General features: G+C 55.2%; 1 protein-coding gene and 1 long non-coding RNA gene across 2 annotated transcripts in view; one reads left to right on the plus strand and one right to left on the minus strand.

The window, feature by feature from the left end:
- Zfpm1 (zinc finger protein, FOG family member 1) overlaps positions 1 to 26699 on the plus strand; it is a 62222-nt gene that overhangs the window by 17396 nt on the left and 18127 nt on the right. Inside the window, exons 2-3 of the mRNA XM_045161695.1 lie at positions 9130 to 9258; positions 11574 to 11729. Of these exons, the coding sequence (XP_045017630.1) occupies positions 9130 to 9258; positions 11574 to 11729 (285 nt within the window). The remainder of the gene's footprint in view (positions 1 to 9129; positions 9259 to 11573; positions 11730 to 26699) is intronic.
- Positions 11173 to 26699, minus strand: part of LOC123464457 — a 32266-nt gene continuing 16739 nt past the window's right edge. Inside the window, exons 2-3 of the long non-coding RNA XR_006639597.1 lie at positions 15812 to 15941; positions 11173 to 12602 (exon numbers count right to left, since the gene is read on the minus strand). This is a non-coding gene — a long non-coding RNA (uncharacterized LOC123464457). The remainder of the gene's footprint in view (positions 12603 to 15811; positions 15942 to 26699) is intronic.

Genomic DNA, 26699 nt, shown 5'->3' on the forward strand with positions numbered 1-26699 from the left:
CAGAGTTTTGCCTGTCAGTTCCAACAGGGGGAAAACATACATGGAGAGAGTATCCAAGAAGTGGGGGGGACTCTGCCCACCTGTGCACTTGGCAGTTTGGCTGCAAAGGCCTTGGGGCTCCTGGGAATCAGCAAGATAGAAAAAAAAAAAAAAGATCAATAAAAATAGATAGATTAAAAAAGATTTTTTTAAAAAGACAGAAAGATAGAATGAACTCACAGCAAGTGAGTTCTTTGAAGTTTTTGGAACAAGCTGGACCTTGGAGCAGTGAGGCCCTGTGATTTTATTTTATTTATTTGAGAGAGAGAAAGAGAGCACACCAGGCCCTCTAGCCACTGCAAACGAACTCCAGACACATGTGCCAATTTGTGCATCTGGCCTACGTGGGTACTGGGGAATGAAACCTGGGTCCTTAGCTTCACAGGCAAGTGCCTTAACCACTAAGCCATCTCTCCAGCCCTGGCCCTGTATTTTATGTGGGCTGCATGTCACACCCCGCATACCTGTTTTTTGGTAGACATTCATGCCTTTAAATATCAAGCAGAAGCTGGGCCTGTAATCCCAGTATTCAGGGAACAGGCATAGGAGGATTGCCTTGAGTTCAAAGCTCGCCTGTAACAGTGCTTTTTTTTTTCCTTTTTGCATGTGTATGTGTGTATTATGCATGCATGTATGTATGCATTGTGGGTGTGTGGGTATGTGTGTGTGTGATCTTCCTCAATTGCTCTCCATATTATTTTTCAAGATAAGGTCACTCACTAAACCCAGAGCTAACCAATTAAGCTAGACTGACTGGTCAGCAAGTCCAGGAATCCTCTTGTTTCTGTTTCCCGGGTGCCACCACACTCAGAATTTTATGTGGGTGCTGGGAATCGAACTCAGGTCTTCCTGCTTTCACAGCCAAGTGCTTACCCACTGAGTCATCTCAGTAGACTATTTTTAGTGTCTTGAAAGCCAACTAAATCTTGATTCTCAGTCAGCTCTGCTTGGTCCCACTTGTGAGATGGCCCAGCTGATTAGGGAAGGGAAGTCAAGTTCAGCTCCCAAGGGCATGCTAAGCTCCTAAACTGTGCCCATTGTTGTAGGCCCTCTTGGAGCTCACAGCGTAGCTCAGAGGCAGCAGTCAGTCACCCACAGCCTCCATAGGGCAGAGCAAATCAGGTGAGAGGTGGCGGCACAGGCCTCAGACTTCTCGGAAGACGGGTCGTAAGCTCACCGCCCCATCTGTGAGGTTGAGACAAAGAGTCTAGCCGCAAAGTTGCACATCTGTTGGACCCATTTGTGCAAGGAAAGAAAGTGTCTGGACCCAGATCACAGGCCCAGAGGTGGTGGGTTCTGACTACAGCCCCAGCTGGCCTACAGCTGTTGAGGGCCCCAAAGATCAGACATGCTTCCCCTTTGCTGGATAGTGTAGGTACTTGACTAAACAAGCCACACTACGTGGCCACCTCCTCTTCTGTGATCACCCTAGCTGTGGGTGGTACTGGCCCTGGATTACACCTGGCAGCCCAGACCAAGCTGGCATTCCCTCCAGACTCTGCACCGTGGTGTACTTGTCTAACGCATGTCCTTATCCCAGGACCGTTGCTGTAGTCCCTTTTCAGCACCTCCCCCACACCACCCCCTGGGGTGGTCTTCCTCCAGGTTGAGGTTCCTGGCATTTTTGGTTTGTTTGCTTTTGAAATATTTTATTTATTGAGAGAGAGGGTGAGCATGGGCGCCTCCCGCGCCTACACACAAACTCCATATGCATGCACTGCGTTGTGCATCTCTGCATGTGTGAAAGCTGGGGAGTAGAACCCTGGCCATCAAGCTTTGCAAGAAAGTGCTTTTAACTGCTGAACCATCTCTCCAGCCCCTGTTTTTTTTTTTTGAAGCAGGGTCTCCCTCTAGCGCAGACAGACCTGAAACTTCCTCTGTAGCCCCAGACTGGCCTCGAACTCGATCACGCCAATCCTCTTACCTCAGCCTCCACGGTGCTGGGACTAACGGCCACCACATCTGCCTGGCTTCAAGTTAACGTCAAGGTCGAGGTGATTTTCTGTGCTTCAGTGCCCTTCACCCTCCGTAATTCACTGAACACCTGCTGGGTCTGGGCTCCATGGAATTGTAGCCTAAGGCAGCACCAGGCTGCCAGTCTTGAAAGACAAGATGGTGAGAGTGAGGAGGACTCTGAAGAAAGAGGGGCCTTGGGGGCTGCAGAGATGTCTTAGTGGTTAAGACACTTGCCTGCAAAGCCTAAGGACCCAGGTTGGATTCTCCAGATCCCACGTAAGCCAGATGCACAAGGTGTCACATGCATCCAAAGTTCATTTGCAGTGGCTAGAGGCCCTGGCACACCCGTTTTCTTTCTCTCTTTCTTCCCCTCCCTATAATAAATAAACAGTAAATCAAAAAAATAAAAAAAGAAAGAAAGAAAAGGGGACCTCAGACAGGCCAAGGGTCTGCAGTGGGAAGCTCTCTGGGCACCTAGGGACTGCAGGTTTGGGTATCAGTGACATGCCTCATGTGGAAAGCAAGCGGGCAGGGTGCATGCACGGTGGCCTGATCTGGATGCCTTTAGGCCGAATTCAAGAGGTTGAGCAGAGGTGAGTGGACTTCAGTATGGAGAGCCTGTCCTAGCCAGCTACATGGTGTGTTGTGTGACCTAAGAAGGACCTGTGGCCAGGCTGAGTAGACCCAGGGATGATCTCTAGGGCTCCCTGGCATGCCAGTGAACCCTCGTGTTCCCACATATTGGCTGTTAAGACTGTGAGTAAAGTTCAAGCTGTTGTCTGAGGGGCTTGGGCCATGCACCAGTCTGCAGCACTGGGGTGTCCCCGCATTGGCTGGATCCGAGGCCGCCCAGCTGGGCAGGGCCTTGGAGCACATCCAGTCCTGTTTTCTGGGTCCCACTGCCAGAGTGTCTGTCAGCCAAGAGGTTAGGCTTCAGATCCCAAAACTGAGATGTGGGTCCGCTTAGGAAACAATGGCCCCCCGGGGTAGCTGGCCACAGCCCCTGGAACCCAGCTCAGTACCAGTGACACTGAGGTGTCTACACGGGAGGCCCCTGAGGGAGAGCAGGGACTCTTGCTGCCTCTTTGTCCCTGCCGTGGCCTGAGCTGCCTGCTGCCCAGTGGTGGGAAAGTCTGAATCTGTTGCTATTTTCTTTCTGTTATCGGGGCCTTATCTGGCTACTCAGAGATGCCAGAGGCCAGGCAGGGTTTCCCTACTGGCAGTGTCATGCCCGCCATCCATCCACTGCCCAGGACCAGTGAGAAAAAGGCGAGGCCTCTGCCAGCTGCCGTGACGAGGGTCTTCCTTCTCCTCTGTGGCCACACACAGCTGGGAGGCAGAGGCGAAGGTGCTGGAAGGTGGCAGCAGCTGTCACCCTAACCCCAAGCTGTACTCCCTCCTAAGGCCCCTTCTGGCTCTGTGGACCCTGGCTGCCCCCACTTTCCATAGGAAACTGCCCAGCCTCAGCATGCACTGGTCCCTCTGCCCCAACACTTTTCCTTAGCCTCGATGGCTGGGAATCCCCTTTCCTTTCCAGTCCCTGCCACCTCACCCAGGAAACTTGCCCTCACAGTACCTTTTTTTCCTCATTCTTGACTGTGGGACACTGGCATCATTTTTCCTTGGGGGTAGATGTGGATCGCTGTCAGGCCCCCAGCACACCAAGGGCTCCAGAAAAGTTTGATCGAAACAAACGTGAGGGCTGGAGAGATGGCTTAGCGGTTAAGCGCTTGCCTGTGAAGCCTGAGGACCCCAGTTCGAGGCTTCATTCCCCAGGACCCACGTTAGCCAGATGCACAAGGAGGCGCACGTGTCTGGAGTTTGTTTGCAGTGGCTGGAGGCCCTGGTGCACCCATTCTCTCTCTCTGCCTCTTTCTCTCTCTGTCTACTGCTCTTAAATAAATAAAAATAAACAAAAAATTTTTTAAAAAAGAACAAACGTGAGTAGGGTTTAGTGGTTAAGGCGCTTGCCTTCAAAGCTTAAGGTGCCAGGTTTGACTCCCCGGTACCCACGTAAACCAGATGCACATGGTAGCACATGCATCTGGAGTTCATTTGCAGTGGCTAGAGGCCCTGGCACACCCATTCATTCTCTCTTTCTCTCAAATAAATAAATAAAAATAAAACATTACAAAAAATGTGAGTAGATGAGACAGTGATGGTGGGGAATGGGGCTGCTCAATCTCTGAGGTCTACCTAGAACCCCTCTCCTGGGAGGGTGGGGCCAGGCATCTGTTCCAAATCAGCTCTGCTCCTTCTAGGAAAAAAGGGAAAGACCCCTAGGTGGGCCTGAAGGAGGGACCAAGCAGGCTCCAGGGGGACTCAGTCCTGGTGAAGTCCAACTAGGTGAAGAGATTTGGGGCTACCCTCGTTCTCCCAGTGGACCCTTTGCGCCACCAAGCTGTCTGAAAGGGGCTCACCAGGGACTCCCATGCAGGCTGCCCCAGGGACACAATCTGGGGGATCTCATCCCTCCGTCACGGTCTGCCACGCCCTGCATGGGGTAGTTTCAGGAGTTCCCCCCCAGTCCCCAGTACATTGCCATCAAAGCTGGGAGGGGGAGCACTCATCTTCACGCACGCAGGGACTAGGAAGGGAGTGGGCATCAGTCTACCGCACAGAGCCTGTCTCCGTAATTCAGTTTTAAAGCATGAAAAAGGGAGTTGATGAAATTCCGCTATCAGCGCCGAGCCAATATGCAAAATATCTCACCCCCAATCAAATAGCTATTATGTTTTCATTTCCATGCCGGCGTCCGGCTTAATGAGCAGGAGACGGATGGGCGCTTGGGCGTCTGCTCCCTGTGATAACCAAGGGGCTCCGGGCACTATGGGGGCCGCACCCAATGCTGCCCTGGCTGTTGGAGGCAGCCTGTGGATGCTGCCCGGCAGATGTGCAGCCTTTGGTACTTCCCAGGTAACAGGGCTAGTGTTGGACTTGCTGGGAATGCCTCTGGGGTACGGAGGTGTGGCCTGAGGCAGTGTCAGAGACCCAGCCCGTCTGATCAGGTCTAAATGTGTTCCAGGTTCCCTTCGCTCTGTGCCACGTCCTCTGCTTCTTCCTTGAGGACCACAAGCAAGTGGCTATGCATTTGGGGTCCTCGGTTGTCTGAGCCATAAAGTGGGCATGACTCAAGCTTCCGTCTAGGGGATGTCGGGCTCTTCGTGGAAGTGGGCTTTAGAGGTGACTAGCCTCAGTATTGTGTCTTCTACTCTACACCCTCCCCGCCACACCAGGTGACAATCACTGTACTATCAGTGTCCCCTCCTATCACTCCTAGGGCACCCAGTCCAGCTCACCATCTAGCTTCCCCATGAGCCCTCCAGACTGAGATCCGACCCAGTACGGATCCCCCATGCCTCACTTTCCTCACCTGAGACGGCCCTGTCAGAGGACCTCTTTGGGCCATGTGGGTGGGGAGATTAAGGAAGGGTCTTTGCGAAGTGCTGAGCCAAGGCCTCTATACACAGCTGGTGCTTCCCCCGTCTCTCAGGTCTCTCTGGGCCTTTGGTGGCAGTAGCCAATGATAGCGACAGCTGGTGTCTGCAGAGCACCAACCCACGGCATCCTGAGCTGTGCGCTCTGATAGTGTGGGCGAGCATTTGTCAGCTCCTGTGAGGAGACGGCTCTGGTGCTTTCCATAGGTTGCTGGAGGAGATAGAGCGCAGAGAGGTGAAGTGGCTTGCCAAGGTCATAGAGCAAGGACACAGTTTACATCTGTCACCTTACCTGGCTCAGGGCAGTGAAGGGTCCCAAAAGGGGTGATTGTCTTTCCTAGCACAGGGTTTCTGTGGGAGTGACAGGGTCCAGCCCTGGTTCATGGTGGGTGCTCTTGGTCCAGGGGTTCAGGTGCTCTCCTCCTGCCCACCCAGACAGCCCTCACAGGTCCAGTGCCAACTTGGGCTCTGGCAAGGACAGAAGGCATGCTTAGGAAGCTGGTGCACAACCCAGTGTATACGCACACGTCCCACTTGTGGGCTCATGTGATCTGCTGGTGGCAGTTGTCTCCTGCATTATCGGAGCTGTTTTAATTGTGCTGGAACTGAATTAGCAGCATCAGAACAACCGCCCTGTGGCCCAGCCGCCTCTTTCTCCACGCTCATTGGCAAGGCTTTGTGCAGAGCCTTTGTTCTCCAGTAAAAGGTGGAACATTCCAGCTCAGGGCGCCTGGGTGCCCGAGGCCCACCTGGGTGGGCACCAAATTGGCTGTGTCGTGGCTGGGGACAGGAGTATAGCTTATGTACACAAGGTCCTTGACGGCTGGGACCTCATCAGTTTGCTGGAGCAGATGACTGAGCCTCAGGTGAGCCACCAAGGCACAGGGTTCAGTCAGGACAGCCTGCCGCCTCCTGAAGGGATGCTACTCAGGGTTAGCCTTTACCCCAGCACTGTTTTCTTTCCCTGGTGCCAGGTCCCAGTGTGTGCCCTGCCCACCCTAGCCTGTGCCTGCCTGTCATTCCCTTATAGCAACAGCTCAGAGGTGCCCTGGGGAGGCTGGGGCTCATGGTTCTGGAGGTAGGACCCACAGCACTGCAACAGAGAAACTGATCCTGCCACACTGTGACTGGAATCCACCATGGTTCCCCAGTACCCTAGGCCGATACACCTCTCTCCAGGCCTTCGAAGTCAAGGTAGTGAAGGCCCCTGCCTGCCTGTTAGCTTTTGCACCCACCTACCACATTATACCCCAGGTAACTTCCCCTTCACCTCCTTGCTGTGTTCCCCACTATGGGTCTTGACCATGTCCCTCCCGGAGGTGGCAATCAATGTCTAGCTTTCTGAGGTCAGTAGGAGCAGGACAGCGCTGACCTCAAGAACAGTCTAGATTGCACTGACCATAGTCCACCAACCATAGAGAACCTGCTATCCCCTACTTCCACCATCTGTGAGGTCCTTCTGGAACCCTGATCACTGTCTGGCTTCATCTACCCAGCCCTCAGAGGTCCCTGTCTCACTGGCGTGACCAGGCGCCATGCCAGCCATAGTGGCCACAGTGTAGGTCATGGTGGGCTGGTGTGTGTCAGGGCTAGCAGTCCCACCTCAGGCCTGCAGGTTGCCCACCCAAACCTCCTCTGTCCTTCCTGGAAAGGCCTGCGAAGGCTGTGAGTGGAATGGGGACATGGGCAGGTGAGATACCTTGAGAAGAGCAGCTTTGGGCCACTGTGTTCCACACAGAGATCCCCAGTGGACTAGAGTGTGAGAGGCCAGAATCCCCCCATTTCAGAGAAGTGAGTTCTGGATATCCCCAGTCCCACATACCACCACAGCCAGAGACACTCCTCAGGTGTCTAGGATGTGGCCTAGCATGCCTAAACCTGGCATGGTGGTACATGTTTGTAATCCCAGCACCCATTTGGGAGGTGGGGGAAAAAGGATCAGGAGTTCATCCTACATACATGTTCCAGGGCAGCCTGGTATCCATGAGACCGTGGTCTGGGGAGATGTCTCAGTGGATAAAGAGCTTGCTGCATACGCATGAGTATCTGAGTTAAAATCCCTAGAACCCATGTAAAGCTGGACACGGTAGTGCCAGTGGCTGTACCACTGTACCTAGGGCAAGAAGGGAGGTGGAGAAAGAATTGCCAGGAAGCTTTCAGGTCAGCTAGGCTGACAGACATAGAGGTGAACAATGGAAGACTTGGCTTCAAAAATGAGGTGGAGGGCCGGGCATGATGGCACATGCCTTTAATCCCAGCACTCAGGAGGCAGAGGTAGGAGGATCGCTGTGAGTTTAAGGCCACACTGAGACTACATAGTGAATTCCACGTCAGCCCGGGCCAAAGTGAGACCCTACCTCCAAAAAAAAAAAAAAAAAAAAAAATGAGGTGGAAGGGCTGGAGAGATGGCTTAGCAGTTAAGGCGCTTGCCTGCAAAGCTTAAGGACCCACGTTCAACTCTCCAGATCCACGTTAGCTAGACGCACAAAGGTGAGGCAAGCACAAGGTCTCACGTGCCCACTGGGTGGCGCAAGTGTCCAGGTGAGATTTCAGTGACTGAGGCCGTGGTGTACCAATTCTCTTGCTAAAAAAAAAGTGAGGGGGAAGGAAGACAATGCCTGAAGTTGTCTTCTGACTTCTCGCATGCCATGGCACCCATGCACCTGAACTCACACATGAGCACACGTACACATACATCATACACTCTCATACCAAAAAAGAGAAAATCAGAGGTGGTCCTCTGGTGTCTTCTGCTCTTCTCTCATCCCCTGGCCTGGGGTAGATACTCCCCCCATGAACCTAAGTCCCCTGGCACATCACTTACGTTTCCCACACTTCTGGCTCATTTTCACCATTGTCAGGGTTCAGGCTGATGGGGTTTTCCCACCATAGTGGGTGTGGCAAGTTAGGCACAGTGTGAACTGGAATCAGACTGGGTGGGGCCTCAGGTACCAGCTAGGCTTTGGTTCTCTGTAGCCAAAGTTTACACCCCTGTGTGACCTGTAGGCTGAGTCTCCCCTGACCACTGCTAGAGACACTTTGGGAACCACTGTGGGACCATGAGGCCCTGTCCCAACCTGCTATCTCCCCCCCTGAAAGTTGGGGTGCCCCAGTCTCTAGTAAAAGGAACAGGAGGGTACAGACCCTTGTCACTGGGGACTTTTGCATCCTCACTCAGCTTAGCAGTCATTTATCCATGTCATCTTTGCCCACTATGCTGGGCACAGGTGCCTGCCCTCAGGGAGCTCTGGGCCATACCTCAAATTTGGGAACAGGTAGTATGGGTTCAGAGGTCATATTTTTGGAGGGCATAGGCAATGGAAATATTCACCATGTGGCCCAATGAGCCCCCACGTGTGGGTCTGCAGAGTAGGTATCCATCTGAGCCCAGAAGGCCCCATGTTGCTCCCATGGCTCCTTCTGGTGGAGTGCAGGTGGGAGGGGCTTGGAGTAGGGGTTCAGAGGACAAGGAGGGCAGGAGTTAAGGAGCTCCAGGTGACCCCCAGGCTTAGGAGTTGTTGAGGAGTGGAGACTTACACAAAATGGGGCTCGGGGGACCCAAGTGAGTGGCTAACCCCCCTACCCTTGCTCTGCTGCCCTCTCTACCAGACACCAGGGCTGAGCCTAGTGGACATCAGGAGACCAAGGTAGCCTTACTCCAGAACACCTCCTGATTCCCCTGGGGTTGTTTCCACAGGTTCTCTCAGAGACATGGAGGCTGGAGAGGAGGCCCAAACCATGGACAGCAGCCTCGCAGAGTGGGAGACCACGTCCCCAGAGCCCCCAGCCACAGACGAGCCCGAGTCTCTGAGCCCATCCAGAGCGGGTAAGTCTTTGGCACCCGAGCAGTTCACAGGAGCTGCCTGAAGAGCCTCAGCCACCCACCACCCTGTGTAACGGGTACTGGAGGCGAGGCCTGGTGTCTTGCAGCCAGGCCTTTCCCCAGCAGCTGGAGGGAGCCAGGCAGCCAGGGAGGAGGGAACTGCTTCACATAGGCTTGGAGCTCCAGCCTGTTGGTAAGGGGAGGAGACTGAGGCTCCGATGGGAAAGGCACAACCCAAGGCTAGACCTCGGAAAAGCCACCGAAACTCTCAGTCCCACCTTCCCTTTCCCCTATGAAACAAGCCCATGAGGTTTGGTTGGATCTCAGCATGCAAGGGCACTTCTTCATGCTTAGCAGAACCTTCTAGTAACACACCGCACATTTTAAAAGGATTGAGGCTCTGAGGGGACTTGTCTGGGGTCACATAGCCCACACCTCCGTTGAAATCTAGTCTGCTCTTAGTTTAGATTCGTGCTCCTGTCCTCTGTTCTCCCTCAGCCCACCTGGGCTCCTCCAGCCTCTCTTGAGGCTCCTGTAACCTTCCCAGATGGGGGCATTTCTGGAGCCAAGAAGAGGCCGTGGAAGGAGACCTCCACAGGTGCTCCCCACCCAGGTGAACTTCCAGCAGGCCCGCTCAGGCTGGAGGCCAGGGTCCCCTCTGGGCAGGAGACCCAGGAGATCAGCACCTTGCCTTTGTTCTGGGAGCCACTGAGTCCAGGAGAGATGGCAGCAGGCAGGGTGGGAGGAGTGGGCCCTGCCTGCCTCTGACTGAGCAGTGCAGCCACCCAGCCATCAGCTGGTGACAATGCCAAGAGTGAAGGACAGACAAGTGGCGTCCTTGAGCAGGAACCCCAAGGGCATATGGAGCCACCTATGTCACAAGAGACACTGACTGGCAAGTGCTCCTGGGAGTGATAGCAGCGAATGCAGAGGCCTTGTACGGGGAGTGAGGAGAACAGAGGGAACTGCACAGGGAGGGAGGGCCAGCAGACGATGTCGTGGGAGACAGAAAGGACAGAGAGGGGTAGCATAGATGTCTGTGGCAGACAGAACAGGGGTCAGAGGTCACAGACGGTTGGTCCCCGGGGACTCCTTACTGGCAACCCCCACTAGTTTTGATTGCCAGGGTCCCTGCTGGGATGACCACAGGCCAAGAGCATCTCCTCCCTCTTTCCCAGCCCTGATACCCAGCCCCGTCAGGCCCGGCCCCTCCCAGCCGTGGGAGTCAGCAGGGCCACAGGAGTGGAGCCCAGGCCCAGCTTCCATCTCCCTCAGCTCTCTGCAGACGCCCCAGCAGAGGGAGGTAGAAGGTTCTGCTCCGCTCCTGCTCGGGCCTGGTTCATTGTTGTCTGTGCTGCCGGCAGCACACGGAACGCAAGGGGGAGTGGGGGGTCCAGTCAGCCCACCTCTCAGCCTCAGCTTTTCCATGTGTGAAACAGGGTAGCTGTGAGGCAAGCAAGTGCCTCACTTGCTGGGAGGTAGTACCCTTATCGCTTTAGCCATCGGTGTGACCATCGGGAGCCAAAAGCCGCGCTAATGCAGCCATGGCCAGAGCTACCAAAGGGCAAGTGGCTGGTGGCTGGTGGCTGCTGGACTTTGACCCGTGGCTTCCCGGGGAGCTGGGCCCTTTATCTGATGGGGGAGCTGGGGCTGCCTGGGGGGTGGGTGGGGCAGGGAAGGAGCTGGGACAAACAGTCAGGGCTGCACCTGGCACCGACCATGGTGATAACGTGGCGATGGGCCCGATAAGGTCGCGCGGAAGCCTATCTGCTGCTCAGGCGGGTCCAGTACGGCTCCCTCGTGGTGGCTGGAGCTCAGATGCCAGGCACTTGATTTATAGCCAAAAATAATAGGACTTTTATACTGCGGGATTGATTTATTTGATGTTAATCACAGCCCTTATCGTGGTATTAATAATCTGCCGGGTGCGTGACGTCACCCAGGGGGCTTTAGAGGAGCACATCGATCGGGGGCCCTCGCTGGTTATCTGGCCTGCCGGGAAGGCAAACATGCCCTTTGGGCTGGAATTGGGTGCGGGGCCCAGCAAGGGGCCCAGCTGCCACGGAGATCTGTGAGCCGAGGCCACGGGTCTGGGTACACCCGGTGGGCGTCGGGCTGGGTTAGACGGCAGGTGAGAAGCAGTTATTACAGCTGTGATCAACAAAGCCACGAGGAAACTTAGGGGTGTCTTCTCCACACCCCTCTAGGTAGATCAACTAGAAGGATGGGTGAGTGTGAGCCCCGATTGTCCCGGTTTCAACTTCCCACCTGGTCATGGGCTAACTCAATTGGATCTGATAGTGTTTTCCTCTCTGCAGATGTGAATCCACCCCCAGCACCAGCAGCCCCCTCACCCCCAGGAGGCCCTGAGGAGATGAAGAGGCAGGAGTCAGAGACTGAGACAAGGCCCCAAGAGGAGGAGGAGGTGAAGGAGGAAGTGGAGGTGGCTGCAGCCAGTCCTTGGAGCGGGCCAGGTAAGCAGGCAGGTTGCCCAGTGCAGTAGCATCTGTGTCCCATTCCAGCCTCTTCGGCCAGCTGGGAACTGGGCCACCCAGGCAACTTGGGCCTCTGGAGGATACCAAGGCCAGTGCAGCTGGCTGGCTCAGGTCAGGTGACTGGAGACGGTCACCAGAGTCCCCAGGGACACCAGGAGCTCAGTCCAGCCTCTGTTGTGCAGGCATTTGGGGGTTTCTGGGAGGCAGATTCTGATGGACCTGGGAATGAGTGGGCATGGCAGGAACTGGTCCCTGCAGGGAGATCGAGAGAGCATGTCTAGAGCCACATCCTGAGGCCTTTCCAGCAGAGGATAAGTTAGAATTCAGCCTGCATGGGGAGGAAAGGACGTCCTACCCGAGGCTCACGTAGGTCCCACAAGCTGGGTAGGCCTGGACTGTGGAGGTCTCTAAGGACGGTTTGTATTGCTGATCACATCACCCTGCCCCAGGACTTGTAACTGGGACTGGGACCTCACAGGTCCCAAATGTGGCTGCTGTGTAGCTGCCTTTTCAGGGCTGAGTGTTGGCAAAGTCCAGGCGGGCAGGCAGCACCTGAACTCATGCGAGGCACCATAGGTGGTCTCCAGGGTGGTTACCGATGGCTGCTGTGGGGGGCAGGCGAGTGAAAGGAGGTGCATGGTCCTCAGTGAAGGCATGGTGGCGTAGAGGCGGAGCATAATGGCCACTCCATATGTGCACACAGCAGATTCTGAACATCAACTGTGCACACAGAGCTGCCCAGCATGATTCCAGTACGTCACAGCCAGGCTCCCGTCCTGGAGAGAAGGCATGTGCAGCCTTGCTCTAGGCGTAGGAAAGGTTTTGCCAGGGCGGGGAGGGATCCTTGTTCTTCTGGGAACCAAAATGGAAAAGGGTAGATAAGGCCTTTTGCCTGGTCATATGGATTTTTTTTAAAATCAAGATTCTAAGGCATCAGGAGAAAATTGCAAGGCGTTGGTTGGTGATGTCTGCCTCAGATGCAAAGGAACATGAGTTGGAGGTGTGCCAGAGGTCCCTGTCATTCAATGTAGCCCATGTGCACAGTGGAAGGACAGTCTGAGGCCCGAGGGTGAGGGCTAGCCTGGTGGGCTAAGTCGGAATGCATGGAAACCAAGTCCACGTGTGGCCTTTCCCACCCAGTGGGCTGTAGGGCCACCTGGTAAGGCAGTGCTAGTAGTTCTGGGGGGCTCCTCTGCCACCCCAGTACATCAGATGCTCAACACACCTCCCAGGACATCAGGAGACCGGGCAGAAACATTAAGAGGATGTGCCCCTACCCTCTTCTGGAGCACCCAGCATAGGCGGATGTAATCCACGGCCCTGGCTCTGTCAAGGCCAGTGTCCTCAAGTCTCATAGCCAGGGCAGGCCTAACTGCAGCAGATTGCCCACCTCCTGCCCACTGGGGCCTTTCCACAGCTAGAACAGTGTCCAGTGCGGGGGGTGGGGGCACAGAAAGGGCCATCCTGCACTGACTCAGTTTCCCCAGATATTGGAGTCATAAGAAGGGAGAAGCACAGCACTGGGAGCCCCTGCCTTCCTCACCTCAAGTCCACATACAAGCTTAGAATGAAATCTGTCTGTTAGGGGTGGCAGGTGCCCTGCATATCTGCAGACCTCAGCGGGCTAGTGGACAGGCAGGAAATACTGGACAGTCCAAACACCAGCCCCCTGGGGGTAGCACAGTGGCAACTCTCATTCCAGGGCAGAGTGAGGAAGGGATGTGTCTAGATCACTAGCTTGGGAACCATGTCTGGCTACAGAGACCCTGCTTCCAGGTGTTCAGAGATGAGCATCAGTCATCACCCAGTGTCCCCCATCCATGTAAGCATCACCCTTTTCATTTTTCAGCTGGAAAAGCAAGTCCCCTGGGGCTTGCAGCCTGACCCCTTAGTGAGGGCTATGCCCCAGAGTGGCTATGACCGTGGTTTAGGGTCGGGATGCACCCCCAGAGCTTCCTGTGCTATTTGCATCCTTGGGGGCCTGGTGGTGCCCTATCGGCTCCCACAGATAGGAATTTCTGTACAGTGGGCAGCGATCAGATGATAAGTGGCCACCAGCCAACCGCCACGGTGGCCACCACCTATCAGGCCCCGCACAGCCCACACTTATCACCCAGCGGGGAAGCTGCTGGGGAGGCCCAGGGGCCTCTTATCTCCAGGGCCGTCTGAAACATGATGGGGCTAGAGGGTTGAGGCCTGAGGGCAGTGCCCAGCCTGGTGATGGGCCAGCAATGGCCGTGATGGGGCTAGAGGGTTGAGGCCTGAGGGCAGTGCCCAGCCTAGTGATGGGCCAACAGCAGCCATCTTCATGCTGCTGCTTGACTTGGGCTTAGCACCACTTCCTCCAGCTCACTCCTCCCTGAATATGCAGTAAATGCAGGCTCCAGCCTCCACCCTGCCTGTAGTACAATAAACGCAGGTTCCAGCCACTACCCTCCCTGGACCAGGGACCCACCATCTTCAATTCCTCTCTAGGAGGAAGGAATGGGGCTAGATGAACCCCAAGTGTCCATCCTACTCCTTCTGGCTCAGGGAATGGACAGCTGAACTTGTTTCCCATCTGTCTTGCCTAATGTGAGGGAGTAAACTGGTCTTGTCACAAACCCTGAATCTAGAATTGGACTATCTGGGGAACTCGGCCCATACTGACCAGCATGTGATAGTGGTCCAGTCCGAAAGAGGTGACTATAAAGATCCCCCCCATAAGTGCCCACCCATGTGGCACCAGGCAGAAGGGGGACACCCAGCAGCTCTCGACACATTGCAGTGTGGTCTTGGATGATCAAGGGCTTTGGAAACACTGGAATGCAGCTCCTGGGCTGTGTGGGGGGCAATCTGTTTTGATTTCCCAGCCTCACCTGGCTCTGTCACTGTCCCAGCTCCTTCCTGATCCTGCCTAGTACCTGGTGAGCCCAATGCTGCAAAAAGTCCAGACAGAGCTCTGTAGGATGTGTGCCCACTGTTAGGCACATGCCCATTGTCAAGGGTCCTGTGCCCTGACATCTGCTGGCCACGTGATCTCAGGTGCTCCTGCTTTGAGTGACAGAAGCTTAGCTTTGCCAAGTACTCCCAGGCTGGCTGCTGACCTCTGGGCTTCAGTTTCCTTTTGTGTAAGATTGAGTTGGGGGTACGATGCTATAGCCCTCAGGCTTCTCACCGGCTGAGCAGGCTGGGGTGCAGGAAGTTTTAGAACCCCCCCTCCAGTGGCTGAGTGTATATTGCATTCATGCCTGAGCAGCCTACAGGGGCAAGGCAGAGCTCCATTACTGCCCTGATGGCTCCACACTGCCCAGAGCCCAGCTCTGCACTGACCCCCCCCCCCCCCAGTGTGGCCTCAGCATCTCCCTCTGGGTAGTGGGGGCAGTGAGGCTATACCTGGATTAGAAAACCCAGGGAGGACGTTGGCAGAGAGCCCACAGAGCACGTGTAAGGAAGGTCTGCGTAAGCTCCACGGTGCTCAGAACAGGCCAGTCGTGCGCTTGGTGCTCAGAACAAACAAGCAAGTGTGCTGTAGGGCCGTAGTCTGAGAGTGACCCAGACAAGTCTTGCAGAGCTCTGGAATGGGTCCTGCTGTTCAAAGGTCCTGTGGACACTAGGGAGAAGACCCTTGTCCGTGAGGAGGGCATGGCCATGCAAAATCCCAGAGGCCTTGGGGCCTGAGCAGCCAACAGGCTGGAAGATGGGGAGTGAGATCTGAGGAGGCCAGGGTCCAGGGCTCTTGGTCTGACCCAGCAGATGCAGGGAGCCAGGAGGGATTAGGGTGGAATAGCCGTGACCAGCTAGCCACCTGTGGCCCCCTGAGGCACCAGTGTGGAGGGCAGTGCAGGGTAGGCCACAGCCCCTTTTGTAAAACTCAGGAGTTGTTGCACCAGGTATAGGGCTCTCTTGCCAAGTCCCATCCTGTATTCCCTCGAGCCACCAGTCCAAGTTGGAAGGGAGAGGGAAACAGAAGGAGAGAGCTCTGAGTTGTCATGAAATGACTTCTGTTTGCTAGGGTGCTGGTGCGTAAAATTTGGCTGTGCAAATGACTGGTAACGAATCTATAATCCTGTGCAGCTTACCTTGGCCTTGGATGCATCAGTGTCTCACTCCCCTCTTGTCCTCTTAAAGTCAGAAGGTGGAGATGGCAGGCACTCTAGCTCCACCAGTATATGTGGCATCCCATGCAACTCTGTCACCAACCTGGAGCACCTGGCAAACAGTGAGCAAACAGGTGTAGGAAGAGCTACAAGGAACAGCCTTGGCCTGTGAGAGCAGAGTTCCTGCTGTTCAGGCAACGTGATGTGGGGTCCTTTCCCCTAGGACCAGAGCCAGACTCAGGGAGAAGGGCAACAGGCCATCCACTTCCCTCTGCAAGGGTGTGTAGAATCGGAGGAGCTGGAACACAGAGGGACTGCGACCTGCTCTGGTCCCGAAAGGCTCTGTCAGTTCTCAGGCTGCTCAGTGGCCGCCTGCACCAGCAGGGGAATGCTGGGTCTGTGGCGAATCTTCCTTCAGCTCTCTTTGAGTGTCAGCAGGGAAGGTAAGTGCTGACGTCCAGGGTGGGGAGGAGGAGGCCCCTACAGAGCCCAGGACTTTTCCTGAGGTGCGCTGTCCTGGGCATCTAATGAGGAAGCCCATGGGGTTCCACCAGCTCTGAGAGTGCAGCTTGAGGGCAGGAATGGACAGGGTTGTGTTTGAGGTCAGGGTGTGGATCACCACCACTCCGGGTATCATCAGGGTACCATCCCTGAGGACCTTGAGCCTGGCTCTCCTTTCCCCGAATCTACCATTCAGAGAGCAAGTTCCAGGGACAGAGCCTCAAGTGGAGGGCAGACGAGCTGGGTAAAGGTGGGTAGACCCTTGGGGCCGACAGCAGGAAGGCTGCATCCAGCGCACCAGCTCTGTGTGGACTTGCCTACTGTGCGACTCAGGGCCACCCTCTCAGCCATCCCCAGACAGGATGAAAGCGCTCCATTTCAGAATTCTCTGGCTACAAGGGGGAGGTAGCCATCTGAGCCCCTGCAGGGGAGCCAATCTCGCCACATAGGGCCAAGGTGCTGGGCTAGGGACTGGTGGTATTCTGAGAACCTGGTAGATCCCAGGGCGGGGGGGGGGGGGAGTGAGAACATGGGTTGGGGATCAGGCACACTCTACCGCCTTGTGTTGAGTCCTTCCTGGAACACACCATCCAGCCCCAGGCTCCAGGACAACGTTAGGGTTAAAAGGAAGTCCCTGGGGTTTCCCATAGCTAAGACTATAGTCCCAGCTTGGGACAGACCAGCTGTAGGCTGAGGCACAAGCACCCATGCAGGCTAGAGTTCAGAGGGAAGAAGTTGTGTCCCCTTTACATGGGAGCCACTTGAGCCATGGAATTATTTCCTGAAGCCACTGTTGATTGAGTGAGAATCGACTGACCCGGGTACAAGGCCCATATGTCCCAGGACAGCCCAAGTGTCAAGGTCAGGTGTGAGAGATGGGCAGGGCAGCAGCACTGGAGGAAGACCCTAATCCCATCTCCTAGCTGAGTCCTTAAAAGCAAATCAGAGCCAGGTGAAGCGTGCAGACAAGGAAGCTGAATGTGCAAAGATCCTGAGGCTTTGGGGCATGATGTAGTGGTGCCTTAGGGCCAGAGTGGACGCAGGGGGAGACAGGACAGGGCGTAGACAGGTCAGGCTTTGGACCTTGAGTACAGCCCTCCCAGTCATGTTTTGTTCTGCTGTGGTGCTGGGGATGAAGGTCTGAGCCTTGTGAATGATAGGCAAGTGCTCGACGGCTGAGCCGCACACCGCCCCAAATTCATGACTGTAAAGTGAAGATGCTGAAGGGCACTGAGAGGCCTCCGGTCACTTGCTCAGGAGAAGAGGTCAGGGTCAGAACACCCTGTGGGTACAGGGCTACAGTGAGCATCTGTTAGCTGTTTGGATATTTCCTGTCAAGGCCCCCAGCCTGATCCACCACCCGGGGTTCCAGGGGAAGCAGGAGACTGGGACCCCTCCCTCCCGCAGAGCGAGGGCTAGTTATCTGGGCTGTCCCTGGCCGACTAATCTCGTAGGCCTAGGGATTCTGTGCGAACCTCAAGGCTCGTTATCGGGCGGCGGGCGGCTGAGGCAGGACGACAGCCCGTCCTGATGGACAGCCGAGGAGATGGACCGATAGCTGGCCACTCTCCCCTTCCCGCGGCCGGCCAGCATGTGTGGGCGGGAAAAATCATTTCAGCTATTTTGTGTTATCACGGGGCCTGGTGTGGCAGGCGATAGGCCTATTTGTCTGAGATTAGCGAGTGGGGAGGGGCTCTGGCAGATGATAGGGGTCAGCCTGGGGTCAACTCCAAAGACCAGACCAGCAGCTGGATGTGGGCTGGGGGGTGGTTGCCTCTTTTGAGTGTCCCCAAGGGTCTTCTGGGAGTCCAGGCCTGATGCCTGTCCCCCAGGGCTGCTGCTGAGCAGTTTGAGTGTGGGAGTGAGGCCCTTGAAGCTGTGTCCCTGCAGCCAAGCTTGTGCTTCTCGATGCTCCCTGGGCACCTGCTGGGCTAAGAAGACAGAAACAGTCTTGCCTACCCTCCTAGGGGATGTTAGATGGGACACAGGAAACACAGAAGGGGTGCTGGTCCCCAGCCCCCCAGCCCAGGTGCCAGAGATGCTCTGAGATGAAAGAGCCAATTCCCTCATGTCTGAGGTGAGAGATGATTCTAGATGATGTCAAGGCCAGCTCTGAAGCAAAGGTGCGCTGTGAGCCTCCTCTGAGCAGTGAGCCAGGTGTGGGGGGGGGTGGGGGGGCTCAGTGGAAAGCCTGAGTCAGAGTGTGCCTAGCTGAGTTTGAATGCAGAAGCAAGGAGGGAGGGAACTCGGATCAACGAGATCCCAATCATGAGGGAGCTGCGGTAGGAGGCAAGTAGTTGCCTTGGAAGCAGCATTTGTGCTGTCCCTGGACTGAGAGGTGTTACTACCAGCACCCACATCATCCATGGCCACATGGACGACACTCTCCCTCTGGGCTGACTGTGACCCTGCCCCTGCCCTAGACAGTGGCTTCCAGGCCCTGGGACCCAGAAACTATGGGAGGAAGGATCCACTCGCTAGTGAGACTCCACAGGCACTTGCTGCTGTCCTCTCCCTCTCACTTATTATGTGTCCAGTGCATGTCAACCTATTATAGGTCCTGGAGACTCAGCTTGAGCAAAAGAGACTGGAGGGGCTGGAGAGATGGCTTAGCAGTTAAGCGCTTGCCTGTGAAGCCTAAGGACCCCGGTTCAAGGCTCGGTTCCCCAGGTCCCACGTTAGCCAGATGCACAAGGGGGCGCACGCGTCTGGAATTCGTTTGCAGAGGCTGGAAGCCCTGGTGTGCCCAATATCTCTCTCTCCCTCTATCTGTCTTTCTCCCTGTGTCTGTCGCTCTCAAATAAATAAAATGAACAAAAATATTTTTAAAAAAAGACTGGAGAAGCAGGTAGAATTGAAGGTGATCACCAAGGGGAAAAACAAACAAACAAACAAACAAAAAAAAAAAAAAGAAGAAAGAAAAAAAAAACACCACTGAGAAATGGAGACAGCCATCACCAGAGCCCTGCTGACAGCTGGTGCAGCAGGGGAAGGTAGCAGTGGGGAGACTGAGGGTGTTGGGCCGGTCTTCCCTAGGGAAGATCACCCAGCTGCTATGTAGAGAATGGCCATAAAGACACAAGAGGCCCAGAAAAGGCTGCAATGGATATAGGAACTCCATTGGCCAGGCAGCATGGCAGGAGATGGTGTCTTGCCCCATTACAGATATGGAAACTGAGGCAAGCAAGTGAGGTGGGCTGCCCCCACCTTCAGCTCTGGGAAGGACCAAGCAATCACAAGTCCACAGGCCAGCCTGTTGGGAATGTCCACTGTCTACGTCATAGGCCCAGTACAAGGGACTCATTAGACACTGTGGGCAGAGGGTGACACTGTGAACAGAAGTAGACAGGCAGGGGGCTGGGGAAATAGCTTAGCGGTTAAGGTGTTTGCCTGCAAAGCCTAAGGATCCCGGTTTGACTCCCCAGGACCCACGTGAGCCAGATGCACAAGGGGGCACGTTCCTTTGCAGTGGCTAGAGGCCCTGGCGTGCCCATCCTGTCTTTCTATCTGTCTCTCTCATAAATAAATAAAAATATTTCTAAGAAAAAAAAAAAGAAAAAGTACACCAGTAAGGAGAGCAGCTAGAGCCTTAAAAGGGGGCCCAGGCCTGGTTGCCCGCTGCATGTGGCCCTCTGACCTCACCCCCTTCTAGGAGCCGATGTCTGTGGCCAGGGCAGGCTATCTCAGTGGCTGCGCTAATCAACCCACTTCCTCCTCCGCCCTCCCACCCAGCTTCCTGCCCAACCAGCAGCCCCCACGGCCAGCTCGGAATCAGCCAGACAGGTCCCAGCTTTGCCTGGGGAACCTTGGCTACTGCCTTCTAGAAGTTTCCCTTGTATTACTGGCTCTATGGGCTGGCTGAGTGCCTCACCCTTTGGAGGCTATGGCATCCTCAAAACAATGTCTACAGATATACCTGGGCAGACCCAGAAACAATGGACTGGCACTTAGCAGATGGTGCATATGCTTGTGGACAGCTGCATGGTAGATGGCTACCTGATACCCAGTGTCCTTGGTTCCATGACTGGTGTCATGCTAGCTAGCATGGTCACTGGTGCTGCTCCACGCCCCAGTGTTGTTACTGTCATTAGCCACTGGCTCGCTGACCGCTGTGCCCTGTAGCAGGGTCCCCCGCACTATGAGAATCACTTGCTAGCACAGTCACCTTGAGCGTAAGTGCTAATCTAGCTGCCACGTGCCCTTTCTCTCACCAAAGACGTGGGGTCGTCATGCCCCATCCTTGCTAGAGTCACGTCTGCACCGATGTTTCAACCTGGCCACAGCTGCTTGCCTGGCACAGATAAGACAGGAGCTCTGGAGTCTCTCTCCTCCCTCTTGCCACTCTTATTAGAACCGTGATGACCCCATTCAGAAAGCTGCAGAGATGGTTCAGTGGTTAAGGCACTTGCCTACAAAGCCAGAGTTCAATTCCCCAGCACCCACGTAAAGCCAGATGCACAAAGTAGCAGGAGTCTGGAGTCAATTTGCAGTGGCTGAGGACCATGGCGTGCCCGTTCTCTCTCTCTCTCTCCCTCTTGCAAATTATTATAAAGATTTTTTTGTTTGTTTTTTGTTTTTGTTTTTCGAAGTAAGGTATTACTTTAGCTCAGGCTGACCTGGAATTCACTATGTAGTCTCAGGCTGGCCTCGAACTCATGGTGATCCTCCTACCTCTGCCTCCCAAGTGCTGGGATTAAAGGCGTGCGCCACCACGCCAGGCTTTTAATCCTGTTTTTTAAAAATATTTTCTTCAAACTTATTTTTATTTACTTACTAGAAAGCAGAGTGAGAGAGAGAATGGGCACACCAGGGCCTCTGGCCACTGCAAAGGAACTCCAGATGCATGCGCCATCATGTGCATTTGGCTTATGTGGGATCTGGAGAATCAAGCCTGGATCCTTAGGGTTTGCAGGCAAGTGCCTTAACCACTAAGCCATCCCTGCAACCCTAAAAATATTTTCTTTAGCTAAGCATGGTGGCACACACCCTTAATCCTAGCACTCGGGAGGCAGAGGTAGGAGGATCGCCATGAGTTCGAGGCCACCCTGAGACCGCATAGCGAATTCCAGGTCAGCCTGAGCTAGAATGAAACTCTACCTCGGGAGAAATAAAACAGGATTAAGCTGGGCATGGTGGCGCACACCTTTAATCCCAGCACTCAGGAGGCAGAGATAGGAGGATTGAAGGCCACCCTGAGACTTCATAGTGAAATCCAGGTCAGCCTAGGCTAGAGTGGGACCCTACCTCAAAAAAAAAAAAAAAGAAAAGAAAAGAAAGCTAGCTAGCTAGCTATAGGGACAGGACAAGCCAGGGTGACCAGGGCAGGGCAAGGCAACTGAAAGTATATGCCAGCAGTTTTCTTTGCCCACATCTAGGGTCCTTATCTCCCAGGGACTGGCCTGGGTCCCAAAGCACAATACAACGGTCCAGCGGTATCTCTGACTCCTCCCCACAGGTGTGCAGCAGTGGGCTCTCCCTACAGATGGCACCTGGAGACATGGCCCCTCCAATATGCCTTGTCTGGTCTGTCTTCCTTGACCACCTCCTGCCCCAGGAGAGAAACGGAAGCTGCTCAATCACAGGTAGCACTGCCCTCATGCCAGGAGCACTTGTCATAATTCACTCTAGCCCTGTGGAGTGAGCTTCTGATTCTCTGGGTGAAGCGAGACCCAGCATATTGCTAAGACTTGCTTAAGCTCAGGAGTCAGGCTGGCGACCCTTGTCTGGTCCCTGCCAAGCCCCATGACATATCACTGTGTTCAGAGAGGCGCCCCCTCCCCATGGCCACGGTGGCTTCTTATTTATTTATTTAGTACCCCTCTATCTCCCTGCGTAACTTTTGATTTCCTCACCGCATTTTTCCATTACAGCGGCAGTGGACGCTGCCGATAAGATCGGTCCCCAGAGATGGGACAAAGGGGCCGCCGTCGGCTCGAGGGCTGGTCATATCCTGCGCAAAAGGACCCAGCTCGGCCTGAGATGAGGCAAGATGCTATCATGCCTTATTGTGTCTTGTGGGGGCCCTGCCCCCACTGGGCCATCCAGGTCCCCTGGAGTCACCATGGGGCCTTGGGCTTGTCCCTCAACTCACTGAGCTTCAGTGCCCCCCATCTTACTGAGGCTATGGGGTGCATTAGAGCCCATGGGCCCCAACCTGCCTCAGCCCTGCGCTTCCAGAGCAGGGACTTGGCTGGGCTTCAGGGATTTATCAAGAAAGAAGATGAGTTGTACTGGTGAAACCAGCAGGCTTTAAACTCTTAGGAAATGTGTAGAAGATGATGATGGGAATTGTTTTGAAAGATGCAAACTGATTAAGAATCCCTTGTAAACCCCCTATACCTGGGGGGCTGGACTGTGTATTCATCCTGCTTTAATTGGGAGCCTGCTGCCTCTGCCTTTGGCAGGTTGTGCCCAAATTCTCCCCACCCCACAAGGCCTTCCCTGAGGGTTCAGGCCATGCTGTGTCATAGGGACAGGTGCAGTGGCTTTGGCAGGTGCAAGAACAGAGGGACTGCCTGCCCAAAAGGAAGCTGGAGCAGGGTACTGTGCTTCTGGGACAAGTGCCCTGGGGAGTAGGCCATAGGTTTGGCTGGACAGCCAGGCAGGGTGCCTGGTTCCAGCACCAGTGGAGATCCCTAAGGGTGCCCAAGCTGAGGTGTGACAGGAGAGAGCTGGGTCTGAGATTGGCCTCTTGCTCTCCCCCACCGCCTTGCCCAGACCCTGTCATACTTCCCTTTCCCCAGCAGGGAGCCTGGGGAAGGACAGAGCTTAGTAAGGGTGGGGGTTTGACCTCCCAGTCTCTGCATGAACCTTGACCTTCAACTCTATTATGGAGGTGACCTCAAAGGCAGAGATCCCCTGCTCAGTGACCCACAGATGGTTTTTCTGAGAGGAGATGACCAAGGAGTCCCTTAAACTGCCTTGTCTCCCTACTCCCATAGTGTCTGATCTGCCCTAGGACCAAAGCGTAGCACCCACCTAGAGTTTCTCAAGGCTTCAACCTCCCCACTCACAAATACCTTCTTCCTGGAGGGGCCACTTATCCTATGCACAGGAGCCAGGGTGCTTAAGCTGTCACAGGCAGGCAGAGAGGCAGGAAAACAGCTCCCAAACACTCTGCAGGCCAAGACAGTGCTGAGGGAGCAGAGACACCCTCCCCACCAGCCTGGCATCCCCAAGCTGATGGGGCTCCATCTGTCCACTTCTTGGGTGTGTGGTAGGGAGACCTAGTGTTGAGCTTGTACAGAAGCCTTTCAAGACCATGTGTCTGACCTTCAAGACATCCTGGAAGCCACGATTCACTTCCTTGGGACTGTGGTATGAGTGGAAAAGGGCGCCTTGCCTGTGTCTGGCATACAGGCCCATAAGGGATCCATGGAAGGACTCCGGCCATGCTGCCACCCCTGAGCTCCTCCACTGCTTTAGCTGTCACCAGAAGGGACAAAAGTTGTGTCCAACTTCAAGGAGTACATCTCAGGGTTTATATGGGATAATCAGAGCTTAAGGCCTGGCTCTAAGCTACCATAGGGGTATTGCTTTCCTGCTTGGCCTTAGATGCTGGGCAGCTGGGCAGCAGGGACCTCTTAAAGGGACTGTGTCTATGTTCTAGCAAGCAGGAGCCAGGTACAGCCACCTAGCCCCCACCACCCACCTGGGCCCAGTCCTTGCCCCTCTTACCCCATCACAACCCCACAGATACCCCTTCGATGATAGCTGGCCCCTCCCCAGGACATGTTCAGGGATCACATATGGTGAGGGGTCCCTAGGGGTCCCTATAGGTCTGGGCCAGGGAGCCCCACCCTACAGAGCCTGCTCTTCCCAGGTGGACTCAGTGCTGCCATTAGCCGGGCCAGGGTTCAGCCGATAAAAGCCGGCTGTTGCTCTGCGTCAAAAAAAAATCAATACTCACTAGTGTCGTCCCAGGGATCAGGGAGGGGCTGTGGGCCAACTGGCAGGGGCAGGGCCACGGCACCCAGGCCAGTTCCCTGCCCCTTCACCTACTAGCAGTCAGGGAGCCAGGTGACCCAGACCCTAGCCCAAGCCATTTCCCACCCACCCCCCCACCTCACTCCTTGTTTCTGGATGGGCAGCTTGAGGTTGGCCCTGCCCTTCCCAGAGCCACCAGGGTGGCAGCTGGCTCCAAGAAGGAGACCAGATGGGCGGTCATCTCCCCCAAGTAGTGACCAGAGGGAAAGAGGAGGCTGCTGGGCTTTGGCACCCACACACACCGCACCCGGGACCAGCTGCCTCTTCTCCCAGGTATGGTACCCTCCCACCCCACCCCCCAGGACATGACGTGTAGTGTGCCTGGACTGTCCTTGGGGGGCTGGCGGTCTAGGAAGCTAGACACCTGCGTCCTCTAAAACATAAGCGACTAGGAACAGAGAAGAGGGGAGGAGGGGAGACTCAGGCACGCAGAAGCCTGGAGCGTGGTGCCAGGCTTCCTGGGGACCTGAGCAGCACTCTGAGACCCCGTCCCAACCTGGCCCATGAGTAAGCACCATGCCAGGCACCCGTGGGTCCTGATGCTGTTCTACGCTGCCAAACGGGACCCTCTGCCATCAGCGCCCAGGAACATCACCCACCTTCCACCGATGGCCAGGAGCCGTGCCAGTCCAATGGTGGGAAAGCACTGGGCTGTAGTCCGTGGCCAGTGGAAACAAAATCACGGCAGGGAGGTCCCCTGCAGCAGCCCCCTTGGGTATAGGACACTAAGGAAGGCTTGACACAATGGATGACCTCGGGCCTGGCGCTGCAAGCAAGCACTTGCCTGAGATGGACAAGGGGGCATGTGGGAGCCCCGGGATTGACAGGGAAAGTTAGTAGGACCACCCTGGGCAGACAGTGACAGCCTTCACTTCCCGGGTTGGGGCACCAGGAATTGGATTTGCTCACAGCACACCTCCAATACAAGGCTCTTGGCAATAAGAAGCAAAAACCGCCGGGCATGGTGGTGCACGCCTTTAATGCCAGCACTTGGGAGGCAGAGGTAGGAGGATCACCATGAGTTCAAGGCCAGCCTGAGTCTACATAGTGAATTCCAGGTCAGCCTGAGCTAGAGTGAAACCCTACCTTTAAAAAACGGGGAGGGGGGGGGAGAAACAGCAGCAGCAGCAAAAACCACTGGCTGAGGCTTGGCCAAAGGGCATAGGCTGGCATTGTCCAGGGCACAGCTGCTTCCTGGATTTGAGTAGGTTGTGGCCTCCAGTCTCCCCATTCCAGCCAGAAATCCCAAATTGTGTGTGAAAATGATGCCATCTAGCAGGTTCCTCCCCTTCTCCAATCTGCTGTGTGACCTTGGGGAGTGTCACTTTTCCTCTCAGGTCCTGGGTTTCCATGTTTGATGTTTGCCCCGGAGGTGGTAGAAAGCAGATATCCTCAGGGCCACACAGTTTGCCTGCCCTGCTCTGTGCCTACACCCACAGAGTCTTCTAGAACCCTGCCAGCCTGGGCCTTGCCTCCCCTCCCCTTCTTGTCTTTTTCTTTCCTTTTCTGTGTCTTTTATCAAAAGCAAACAGTATGATCCCTGAGATAGGGCCGCTCCCCAGCTGGCCCATGGGAGCCATAGGGCGGGCTGGCTGGAAAGATGGGCTGATTAGATAAGTGGGTACTAGTGGTGAGTGGGTGGGCACCCACATGCCGACCACATATCCCACGAGGCACAGTGGAAGCTCGAATGGCTGGGCTCGGTGCTCAGGCAACCCTGGTAATTCACACAGGGTCTGGCCCCCTTAAGAAGAGTCTAATGTGCGCATGCACGGACACACGCGCGCGCACGTGCACACACACACACACACACACACACACACAGTCCTGTACACCACAGTCTCCCTGAATCAGAGCTTCAAGCCAGCGCTCAGGAGGCAGTTGCTCAGGTGGGGAAACTGAGGCCTCGGGAGGCTGGGGTGTCTCAGCAGCAGGGGCTTAACATGGAAGGTGCCACACATGTTGAGGGAGGTCACCGGGGCTTCTGGGACTTCAGAAGTAAACTGGAGCTGAGGGGCCCCAAGCCAAGAAATGCACTTGGATGTAACCTTTGCCACCTGTGCGCCAGGGGAGATGCCAATCTGAGCACAGAGATGAACGCCCCCTCTCTCACCCAGTCTCACAGCTATAGTCTTATCAGAGGTAGCACACTATCATCCCTCCCTCAGCCGGGTAAACTGGGGATCCGGCAGCACTTGAGCAGGGCATCCCAGCTCTGGCCATGACTATTGACCACCCTCAGCTCTGTCCCAGTCCCTGAGTCCTGAGGGATCCAGCAAGGGTGACATCTCAACAGATAAATATGCAGAGCGTGAAACTCTTATTCCTCGTAAGATGCTTCTGGGGCAAAATTAAAAATTAAATCGCAGCATGTGTTTGTTCT

Source organism: Jaculus jaculus, chromosome 1 (genome assembly GCF_020740685.1).
Source record: "Jaculus jaculus isolate mJacJac1 chromosome 1, mJacJac1.mat.Y.cur, whole genome shotgun sequence".
Taxonomy (NCBI): domain Eukaryota; kingdom Metazoa; phylum Chordata; class Mammalia; order Rodentia; family Dipodidae; genus Jaculus; species Jaculus jaculus.